The 12,372-nt window shown below is 45.1% G+C and overlaps 1 protein-coding gene across 2 annotated transcripts in view; it reads left to right on the top strand.

Moving 5' to 3' along the window:
• LOC139050395 (uncharacterized) overlaps positions 1 to 12,372 on the top strand; it is a 129,443-nt gene that overhangs the window by 68,881 nt on the left and 48,190 nt on the right. For both annotated transcript variants that reach the window (XM_070526695.1, XM_070526693.1), the window contains 2 exons: positions 5,934 to 6,087; positions 11,953 to 12,071. In XM_070526695.1, the coding sequence (XP_070382796.1) occupies positions 5,934 to 6,087; positions 11,953 to 12,071 (273 nt within the window). The remainder of the gene's footprint in view (positions 1 to 5,933; positions 6,088 to 11,952; positions 12,072 to 12,372) is intronic.

A 12,372-nucleotide genomic window follows, 5' to 3' on the forward strand; every position in this document is an offset into this window, starting at 1 on the left:
GGCTGAGGCATCGAAGTCATCCTTCCTACAAAAAAATCACGCAAATCTTGACTGTGATTCCAGTAACGTCGTGCACAAAATTCGATGCGAGGTGTGTAAGAAGGAATATATCGGACAAACAGAGACCCCTTTTCTCCTGCGGTTCAACAATCACGGCGCGCATGTGAAAAGTCTCCCTAATTTACCTTTCTCCAGGCACGTTCGGCTGCCAGATTACTCCTTTGAACGCGTGAGCGTTGTGCTCTTGTCTGGTTTTCAACACAACCGTGCACGCGACCCGAGAGAATCTTTGTTCATCCATAAATTTGAAACATACGCTAAAGGAAATAATGAGAGTCCGGGGCGGCTGACGTGCCTCCGGGATATGACGTGAGAGTGCATGGGATACGCAAATACTTGTTCTGTACTCTAAAATTGAGACGCTGGCCACCGATTGCTCGTCCCTCAGCATGCGCCTCAAGGAGGCGAGCGGAAAACCAATAAATTCAGTTTCCTGCACCCTGCCACTCAAGAAGTCATTCTGAGTAATCTATTGCCCCTTCTTAGAATCCGCATGAGCTGACTTGTCGTCAGTTGTCGGTTAAACGTTCAAAAACTGGACCACAAGGAGGCTACTTAACTCGCCTCCCTAAACCTAAGCCAAGTGGCGCACTTGCTTTGCGAATCCCACGCATATGTTCTTTTTGGAACTATACATTTTTTTCGCACCGTAGCTGGACCACAGAGTTGCCGGAACGGGCCTTGCCTTGTATATGTCTTCTGTGACACTGTGTTTCTTTCCAGAAGTTCCACAAACGCGAGTTGATGACATCTTAGTTGAAACCAAGAAAAAGAAATGGGCATGGACCCGGCATGTGATGAGGAGGCAAGATAAGCGATGGTCATTAAGGGTTACGGACTGGATTCCAAGAGAAGGGAAGCGTAGCAGGGGCGGCAGAAAGTTAGGAGGGCGGATGAGATTAAGAAGGTTGCAGGGACGACATGGTGACAATTAGTACATGACCGCGGTTGTTGGAGAAGTATGGGAGAGGCCTTTGCCCTGCAGTGGGCGTAACCAGGCTCATGATGATGATGTCTTCCTTCTGGGCCCCTTCGCTATTGTGCCCTCCGCCGCCCGATTCAACTTGCCCTCTCACCCGCTACAACGTCAGCACGCGCACTGGTGCTGCGCAGCGACCGTTTTCTCCCTCCTTGCCTCGGGTCGACGGGAACCCAGCTGCCGCTACTTTCCGAACCCTTCACTATCCGACTTACGTCTCCTTCCTCCTGTCTGCTTTTTTCTTTTTCGTTTCTTATTTTTCGTTTTATTTTCTTTTTGTCTTTTCACTGACCTCATTGCTCTACATACATAGGACTCCGCCTTCCCCTTGCCCTGCATAGTTGCCAAAGGCAGCTGTAGATCTGCCAAAGCACCGAAAATCAATCACTGTCACAACTGTCCCTGACGGTTTGATGTATTTGAGAGCGACCGGGCACCCAGTCTGGTGTCTTCGCTACCAGGGCCGAACTGCCGTTATTTTGTAAACCCCGATCAAGATCGGTACACCGATCGAAACTGGTGAAATTAACTACTCTTCCTGCTTACCTTGTCGCACTATTCAAGTTCGTTATATATATATATATATATATATATATATATATATATATATATATATATATATAATTCAATGAGAAGTTCTGTAGGTCCGGTGCGTAGGTAGATTTAGAAACGAGGGTGCGCACTTACGAAACTTGCATCTTTAATGTTTGTAACGTTTCGGCCGTGGCACGGCCTTCGTCAAAATAAACACACATACAAGCGCGCAGCCGCTTTTATGGGCATGCGCACGTGGGCATAATCAGTAGTACATGCACGTGTACACTCGCAAATAATAATAATAATAATAAAGTACAGCAGCAAATATAACTTAAGAACGATAAATGATATGCATTAAATATCCTTCACGTGTCATGATGATTGTACATGAAGTACAGCATGATATCGATTGCGACATGGCAAAATTGATTTGGCATGCTTTGTCAATTCTTTACAAGGACAGGGACATCAAGATATGGCAGAAGGGCACGACACTTTTCCTACGCTTTCGTTAATACCGGATGACACAGTGGTAAATTTGTGGATGAGAAAGGATTTTCGCACTTCTCGATCATGGTGCGATTTGAAACCTGATTGTATTGTGGTTACACTGATATTGTCAAACGTATGACCTGGCAGTCGAACATGTTTAGATAATGGCAGGTGTGGCAAGCTGTTAACGTGTGATTTGTGGTTCTTGAATCTGACACGAAAAGATGTTTCGGTCTGACCGATATACTGCATATGGCACACTGAACATTCAAGCAGATAGATGACATTAGCGCTGTCGCAAGTGAAGTCGCCGTTGATTTTAACAGAAAAATTGGATGTTGTGCTTCTAGCAGTCTTTGATGTGGTCATGCGTGTACAAACTTTACAACGGGGCTCATTGCAGGGATGACAACCAGCAGAAGCAGTCGCTTTAGTCTTGGAAGAGGTTAATAGGTCACGCAGATTTCTATACCGACGATAAACAACCCTTGGCGATTCCGTGAAAATGTGTTTAAGACGGTGGCTTTGTGTTAGTAAGTTATAATGCTTTCTGAGAATGTGGGACACGTTAGGAATAGATGCAGAGTGTGTTAGGATAAGGTTAGTTCGTGAAATCGGCGCCGATCGCTTGTCCGTGCAGATGAGTTCCTTCCGGTCGAGATAGTCGGCCCGTTTAAGGGCATCGTCAATTATTTGTGAAGGGTATTTCTGTATGGTAAGTGCGTCACAAAGCTGGTTACAGTTGCGAGTGAATTCACTATTGTCTGAACAAATTCTTTTGAACCGGATAGCTTGGCTGCTGGGAATGCTCGTTTTGCAATGCTTGACATGGCTGCTGTTAAAATGCAGATATCGCTGTCGGTCAGTGGGTTTCTGTAGAGATTTGTTGTTAACTTGCCTTTGCACAGAGATACCGATAGGTCAAGAAAGTTTATGCTAAGTGATGAATAGGAATGGGAAAAGGAAATTGACGGTGCGGCGTTGTTAAAGTCGGTAATGAAGGAAAGTAATGCAGCTTCACCATGGTGCCAGATTAAGAAAATGTCATCGATGAAGCGTTTGTAATAGAATGGTTTGAGGTCACGAGTATCGAGGAACTTCTTTTCTAGTAAGCACATGAAAATGTTAGCATAATTGGGACCTATTTTTGTGCCCATGGAGGTACCACTGGTTTGAACGTAATGTTCGCCGTCGAATTCAAAGTTATTGAGTTCAAGGATTAGTGTTAAAATTATGCCAAGGGTGGAATCGTCGATGTGTTTGTCATCTACAGAATCGTTATATGCACGGAGTACAGATTGAATCCCATCTGTACTCCGTGCATATAACGATTCTGTAGATGACAAACCCATCGACGATTCCACCCTTGGCATAATTTTAACACTAATCCTTGAACTCAACAACTTTGAATTCGACGGCGAACATTACGTTCAAACCAGTAGTACCTCCATGGGCACGAAAATAGGTCCCAATTATGCTAACATTTTCATGTGCTTACTAGAAAAGAAGTTCCTCGATACTCGTGACCTCAAACCATTCTATTACAAACGCTTCATCGATGACATTTTCTTAATCTGGCACCATGGTGAAGCTGCATTACTTTCCTTCATTACCGACTTTAACAACGCCGCACCGTCAATTTCCTTTTCCCATTCCTATTCATCACTTAGCATAAACTTTCTTGACCTATCGGTATCTCTGTGCAAAGGCAAGTTAACAACAAATCTCTACAGAAACCCACTGACCGACAGCGATATCTGCATTTTAACAGCAGCCATGTCAAGCATTGCAAAACGAGCATTCCCAGCAGCCAAGCTATCCGGTTCAAAAGAATTTGTTCAGACAATAGTGAATTCACTCGCAACTGTAACCAGCTTTGTGACGCACTTACCATACAGAAATACCCTTCACAAATAATTGACGATGCCCTTAAACGGGCCGACTATCTCGACCGGAAGGAACTCATCTGCACGGACAAGCGATCGGCGCCGATTTCACGAACTAACCTTATCCTAACACACTCTGCATCTATTCCTAACGTGTCCCACATTCTCAGAAAGCATTATAACTTACTAACACAAAGCCACCGTCTTAAACACATTTTCACGGAATCGCCAAGGGTTGTTTATCGTCGGTATAGAAATCTGCGTGACCTATTAACCTCTTCCAAGACTAAAGCGACTGCTTCTGCTGGTTGTCATCCCTGCAATGAGCCCCGTTGTAAAGTTTGTACACGCATGACCACATCAAAGACTGCTAGAAGCACAACATCCAATTTTTCTGTTAAAATCAACGGCGACTTCACTTGCGACAGCGCTAACGTCATCTATCTGCTTGAATGTTCAGTGTGCCATATGCAGTATATCGGTCAGACCGAAGCATCTTTTCGTGTCAGATTCAAGAACCACAAATCACACGTTAACAGCTTGCCACACCTGCCATTATCTAGACATGTTCGACTGCCAGGTCATACGTTTGACAATATCAGTGTAACCATAATACAATCAGGTTTCAAATCGCACCATGATCGAGAAGTACAAGAATCCTTTCTCATCCACAAATTTAACACTGTGTCATCCGGTATTAACGAGAGTGTAGGAAAAGTGTCGTGCCTTTCTGCCATATCTTGATGTCCCTGTCCTTGTAAAGAATTGACAAAGCATGCCAAATCAGTTTTGCCATGTCGCAATCAATATCATGCTACACTTCATGTACAATCATCATGACACCTGAATGATATTTAATGCATATCATTTATCTTGCTTAAGTTATATTTGCTGCTGTACTTTTTTTATTATTATTATTATTTGCAAGTGTACACGTGCATGTACTACTGATTGTGTCCACGTGCGCATGCCCATAAAAGCGGCTGCGCGCTTGTATGTGTGTTGATTCTGACGAAGGCCTTGCCACGGCCGAAACGTTAGAAACATTAACGATGCAATTTTCGTAAGTGTGCACCTTCGTTTCTAAATATATATATATATATATATATATATATATATATATATATATATATATATATATATATATATATATATAAGGCTACACGGTCACCCATGGCTACGGCTACAAAGAGATGAAAAATGTGACACGCGTTCCGTTATCGCTTTCTTTTTCGTACATGTGTATAATGTTGCCTCACAACTGAAAGTTTATTTCGGAAACGGCACCGGATGGTCCTGACTGCCCATATGCAATGCAGCATGTAGTTCGTTAACTTGCCTCCACCTGTACTTTAACGAGACGAATATATTACATAGCGATTGAAGCAGCGATTTTAAGAAAGCTAGCTTTCGGGCTTACACCCCAAGTTAAATAACGCGAGATATCGAAGCGCAATAAACTGGTTATAGCACAATATAACCAACCGATGTATGAAGCAAAGAATCCGTACCTGCCGTGCACGCCAACTTACTGGTAAAGATTTTAAATGCACGCAAGAGGTCACGTCGGAGGTCGATAAAGCTGAACGCTATTTTGCGTTTAAAATGGCAAAAAACAACAAAGTTGGTAATTAAAGAGTGGAATGTAAAATTAGAAATGATGATAATATACTCTTTGTCATGCAATAAACACGCTTCCTTTATTGTTAAAGAAAGTTTGTAGGTTAAAATTGCGCTTACTACGGTGACTCTAGCGGGAGATAATGTGCTCACGGGGGAACGTATTTAATTGCTGTACTATGCCTGCGTCTTTACCAGCGCACCAAGGTCGATTTTTAAAGAACCGTGTGATGTCTTCAAAACTGGTGACTATTCGTTTCGGAAATGCAAATCCATCGAGTGGTTTATTTTCGCAAAGGTATCGCAGTCATGAGGTAGCGGCCATGGACGCCACATGTACGCCAAATCTTCCGTTGCAGCGGTGGGACACTAGTACACTTGGACGACGTAGACGTAGCTGGCGAACTGAGCGCACTGCGTAAAGAAGGCATCAAGCACTACGGACTGCTCACGGCGGTGGCGCCTCCCACCATGTTCAGCGAGATGACATCACTTGCGAGATCGTTTCTTGAGGTGGGTGATAGTTAAGTTTTACATATATATATATATATATATATATATATATATATATATATATATATATATATATATATATATGCCTGCAATGGAATTCCTGTTTAGGCTACAAAGGAAGCCCGTTCTACGTGGCGCGTTAGCACCGACATATCACGTCAAACAAGACTGCGAGAACCGATCTCGATTTGGCATCACTTTCAGAAGCCCTGGTTGATGCCACTTTCACGCAATATTTTTTTTTTTCAGGTCGCAGCAAATATCACATAGGAGAGCATAATGTACGATGTGCGTTGTTTAGATATTTGAACGCTTCGACATCTCGCCCCAACTGAGCAAACGAATACATTCTTCTCTATGCAAGGCTGCACGAGGTGCAAGAAAGAAATTAATGGCGCATTAGTGCTCCCGCCTTTGTAACGTTGCGTTGACAAAGCATCGAAAGCGCCCGCTCGTATTTTCCTACCCTAATGCCTTGTGTAGTGTTTTGTCCTGTAACCTGAAATTAAACGTGTGTTTGAGATGCTCATGTTAAACGTCGTAGATGTGTACCTTGAAATCATTCGTATGCTTCCATGTTTGCTTGGAAACGCAGTAAGCTGCAGGGCAAAAGTTTATAGAAGTGGTATGTTTTAGGCGGTGATTCTTGCCTTATGCAATCTTTTTTTACCAGCCGAAGAAGGAGAAATGTTCGCTTGAGCCGGCTACATAACAGAAGTCGAGTGTTATGTTCAGCAGGAGCTAATTCAATCGTAGCCCGAAGGGACGCTAATGAGCAACTAAAAAGAAATTTCAAAAGATAGTGTAATATTTAAAATCTTTAGTTTTATTATTTTGCTGTAGTATGTATATTAGGGAATATATCCTTGTTCATCGCTCCGCCACCTTAGCGCTGTTTTGCTAGTGTGACATCCTGAATTTGCAAATATTTTATCTCATTTGAGCCGCTGTGGATCAGTGATACTTACTGAAACTTAAGATGTTTACCCCTTGGCTATTTCGCGATTAAAGAGTAGTCTAAATTAAGTGATAAACGGTATTTAGCCTCCAGCAGACCCCATCGAAATCGGTGACGTCCCGACAAGCTGAAGTGCGAAGTTCAAAGTAGCGACGCCACATCTGTTTAATTTTTCATGTATTTTCGGTGTTGCCAAACGTATTCTCCTGGCGAGGGTTGTCACGCAGAAATGTCTTGCAATTATACAGGTCAAATCATAGTTTTCTAGTGTCCCCTAATATTGAAATAAGCAATAAATAAAACTGGTGTTGAATATTATTTCTCAGAATAATTGATTCTTTCAAAGTTGGAGCCACCATTTAATTAAGGCAGCGAACATCACGTGAGAATGTTTTATCTGGCAAGGGAAGTCTGACGTGGCTGTGCTACGGATTCTAGTATAGAACCGCTATAAGGAAGTTGGCTGACCCGAGTCTTTATATATGAGTAATAACGTGGTATTCTTCATTTTGGCTTCCCATAGGCCTACCACGAAGTAGGAAAACATTAAAAAAAGAATTCCTGAACGTGGACTGCTAGTTACTTTCAGCCCAAACTACGCAGCTGTTAATTAGACCTGCTATACTGGGTTTGACCAGCATGCGGGATCGCCAAATACCAAAAGTGGCGGCTTAGTTACTGTTACACGTCAAGGAAATGGCGTTTCTGTGTACATAAACATACGCATCAGGTTTCATGGCGACGTGGAAACCTGGTGGCCTGTAGCCTTAAGAAAGTTAGCTGAGGGAGGCCTTAGTGGGCATTTACAAGCTAGTAATTAGGCGAGGACACTGATCAAAAGATCCAAAGTGAGTTTCGGAAATAGCGCAGCCAACCCAGCATAGAAATTTTCTTCATAAATGACCGTACTAATCGTAAAGGATTATAACGCATAATATTTCAGTAAGCTGGAATAAATATAATTTCTTGTCACAACACACGGATATTCATAGACAAGCAGCAATTGCTCATAAGCCTATGCAAGGGCGCTTAAAGCAGCATTAGGCGTTCTGCAAAATAAAAATGACGATTTACATCTATCTTATAGCTTTAATGCTGTTTGATATGTTTCTTTATGTCATGAATATTTTGGTGCACCAGAAACGGTAGATATTAAATTCTGTGCATCGCTTTTTTTTTTTCGGACGAACCTTCCACATGGCGGACGGAATATTATACCACCTTAAGGCTCCTCCTATCGGTAATCCGCCAAAGTTCTCAGTAGCACTGGCACCCTTCCTGCGCGGCTGTGCGGCTCACTGACACCACTTCAGCCGGATTATGCAGTTAGGACACTGGCGGAGTGAGAGGCTGACGTTGGAGTGTTCCCTTTAACACTTGACCACACTGTAGATGCCTACAGACATTTCAGGCATAACGAAAGTGCCTATTCGTCGTGCGACACTATGTTCGCGCCTCAGACGCAACCGAAACGCCTCTCCTGCAGTGACCGGTTCAGAACCGCACAAAGGTCATTTTCGTGCAACAGTGTTCTAGGCTTGCGCTGCTCGGATCGAGGTCGCGGGCTTTATTTTAGCAGCACATTAAAGAATTTCAGGTCGTGCAAAGCGTTCTGTAGTCTTTCACTAGAGCGTGCTGCATAAACAGATCCTTAGTTTTGGCACGAAAAACACTGATGGTATGGAGGCAAAAGGCACAGCGCGTCAGAGACAGGACAAAAGAAGAACACAGAAACCGGACGCAGCGCCAAACGTGTGTGTCGTATTTCTGCTTTTGCCTCCATCATGATATACCAACAAGCGCAATGTCCAAATTTAAACAGACTGCATACATTAAAACGTTAAGCAGGAGACACACGGTACGATTCGGCGTCCGATCCGACGTGCGGCGCCGCATGCTCCGGCATGCGGCATACGACGATTCGGGACACACGGTGCGTGCATCCGAAAGATTGAGCGGCGCGTAAGCTCCGCCCAGATCCAGCCCTCCAGCTTGACTTCAGAGCCACGTCGAGAAACGCGATATAAACAACTCTGCACAACACTGCGTCGCTTTACGCGAATACTGCCAATAACGTTATGCCCCTGCGAGTGACAGAACACTTCACGACGGCGCGTCGTCCACTGACGACTCCGCTAACAGCCAGCGATAGGGCCGGTAGGCCTAGCTAGGCAGACGCCGCGGCCGACGGCGCTTACGATCCAACGCGAGCTCGTCGAAGAGCGCTTATGTTTGCCAAAACAATTAACACTGTACACTTAGGTCGCCCGTAATTAAAAACAATTGGTTTACTCGACGCAGTCGTTGCGAAGGGCAAACGTGCAAGCAAAGCGAGCAGCCTCGCTCAGACGGTCGGTGTGTGCTGTCTGCCTGCGAAATGCCCTCGCGTTGCGTCTCCTGATCTCGCCAGTAGCCTAGTCCTAGTGCACTAGGCGTTGCTTTGAATGACAAGCACACGTCGAGATAATTTTGCTGAACTAGTAACTATTTCGTGTCGGAAACAAACTGCAGCAGGCGAGGAAAAAAAAAATTACCGACGATTACGTTACTTCCTAATGCGAAATTTGAGCGCAGCAAATCAGCTGTTTCACCTTTTCGATAGATTGAGGCAAAGAAATCGAGCAACACATGTATGCGCTATCACAGAATTTTTTTTTTATTTTTCACACGTATTCCTTTAACAAAGACTCCATTAACAGTTCTTGACAGTCATGAAGGAAGCTTTGTGGTCGGAGAAATAGACTGATATATGTTCGACTTGGTACACCAATGCTTGATTCTCAAAGACGAGATCTATACAAGTGCCTCGCGAGGTTGTCACAGCCGTGGGACGCGTTACGAGCGAGAGGAACGGGATGTTCTCCCGCATAAGTGTTAGGAAATTGCTGTTTGTCTTTATGTCAACATTAAAGTCCTCCACTACTAACATCGGTGTGGATCGATGGACGGGTAATGCGAGTTGCAGGAAGTGCACGACGTCTTTCGTGAGTGCGGTAGCGGACTCACGAAAGCGGTATCAGTCGGTCGCTGCTAGCGCTGGGGGGATGAAAGGGGGGCGGAGCTGGTTATGAGGCCGACGACAACGCGAAACCCAGGAACGGACGCCAAAGAGCCATTTGTGTAGCCAGCCCTCCTCCACAGTCTCTCCTCCTCCCTTCCATCATCCTCCCTCGCCCGGAGAGCCGACAGCGCGCATGCGCGGCGGCGGAGCAGCGGCGCATGCGCGGCGGCGGAGCGCGGCGGCGGAGGTGAGCTGGTTACGAGGCCGACGACAACGCCGCCGCCGACGACGACGACGACGCCGACGACGACGCGAAACCCAGGAACGGACGCCAAAGAGCTGCGCTCTAAAACACTGCGAGAAACCAGCCAGCCAGTGCCGTCTCCATGGAGGGAACGTCACATGCCAGCCGCGCTGTCATTGGCTGCGGCCAGACGACGGTGCGGTTGTCGGACGCGTCGGACGATGAAAATCTGCCCGGTTTGTCGCACGCCGGACGTCCGATCCGGTGCTCCGGCACGACAAAACACCTCGATTCCGGCTGCCGTTCCGGCGCGTCGGACGCCGGATCGGACACCAAATCGGACCGTGTGTCTCCCGCTTTATACGTTAAGCCCTCTGTATTCGCGCCAAGTCTTCGTTGAACAGCCGACGACATGCCGAAAGATATGCTTTAGCATACCATCCTGGCGTACCATGGTAGTGAGCGTAGATAGAAGTGATTTATGATAAAGAAATTACGGCCACTGTCCAAGTCAAGGTGAAAAAACACACAGAGACGTTTCGGGGCCCGTACGGGTTCCTTGATCACACTAAAAGTGATTTATGTAATAAATAATTAAGTAGGGAGCGTTCCGATTACACCCCGCATTGCTGATGCTGAAGTTATGGCATCATCTGGTAGCTGGAGATAGAAAGGTTCGCGACTTAGTAGCATCTTGCTAGGCATACCATCTTCAAAGCAAACAGCTGAACTGTATAATACGAACAAATCATCGCTAATACTTTTACGTCAGCGTGAGATCATTCGAAATAGTGATCAATTTTATTATTTATATCTTGCTCGCGCGACACCAAGAAAGTATAACGGGTGAATTTGAAACAAAGTGGGTGCTCTGAGCATATCGAAACGGTTCCATACTCGCGGTGACTTGCGGAAGACACCGAGATAATGAGCTACACATGGTGCGCATTCGCAGTGGGCCTAACGTATCACGTGTCATGGAAATCTTACACACTTTATGACACTGTGTGGCTGTATAGCTTATTAGCAAGGCGCAGAGACAACGCTGATGTTCCTGCTCATACGTTGCGTTTGTTTCCGACCTAGGCAACTGCAAGGTACTCGACCACTTGTATGTAAATTCTGCTATTTCGCCCCACGTGTTGAAGCAGCACGTGTTCTTTATTTTGGCTCTTCAATATTGCTCATTCTTTTTTACGAAAATGTGAGTTCAACACCTCGTTGCTAACATCCTAATAATGATATTGTCAATTGTTATTCAAGCAACCACTGTATATTTTCCATGATTGTGTCGGGAAGTGGGCACTATCACTTGCTCCGTAACATTGCCAAAGTGACGCATGCAGATACCTGTGCATAATTGTGTGTGTCGACATCCGTATGTGGAGCGCTCAGGCTCAGTTTGTATTCAAAGCCTTACGAGCAAGCGGAGAGCAGACGTGCATCTCCTGTTTAGTCTTTCCTACGCTGGGTATCTTCTCTTCGCGATGGGGCTGCTCATTAAAAGTGCATATGCGACATGGTAGAAGTCAGGCACTGTATTTAAAGAAAAATATACTGAGCGATGTGGTGACAAATGCAGGTTTACACTTGTTCAAGCTCTTATTTTGTAGGCAACGACTAGAAGCATATTGTGTCCGTCGTGTTTTGCTGGTGTTGCAGAAATTTAAAGAGCTCCAGGGCGGGGACCAGACAGCGAAAACCGTCATCGCCATCGGTTGCGAAGATTACAGCGGTGACTTCTTTTCCAACTTCACAGCGACACTCACGGAATTTGCCAAGTAAGTGATAAGAGAACCCCATTGAGGGTGAACGAATATGAATATGTTCAGTGAAGCTGTTATAAGCTAACGCTAAAGCCAAATAGCAACAGTGTACCTAACACAGGCTGCATGTACTACGAAAGCAACTTCACGCACGCCATGCTAGTATTTATCGAGAGCTTCCAAGTGGCACAAGGCGCCAGCTGGAAATTGGTTTCTAGGGCTAAGAAGATTATTAAAGGGGTTGTTTGAGAAACTTAAGAGACAGCTTTCCCTCGGGGTCATGAGGCCTCAAGTTTCACTAATGAAATGAGCGCGA

The sequence above is a fragment of the Dermacentor albipictus genome, chromosome 10 (assembly GCF_038994185.2).
Source record: "Dermacentor albipictus isolate Rhodes 1998 colony chromosome 10, USDA_Dalb.pri_finalv2, whole genome shotgun sequence".
NCBI lineage: Eukaryota > Metazoa > Arthropoda > Arachnida > Ixodida > Ixodidae > Dermacentor > Dermacentor albipictus.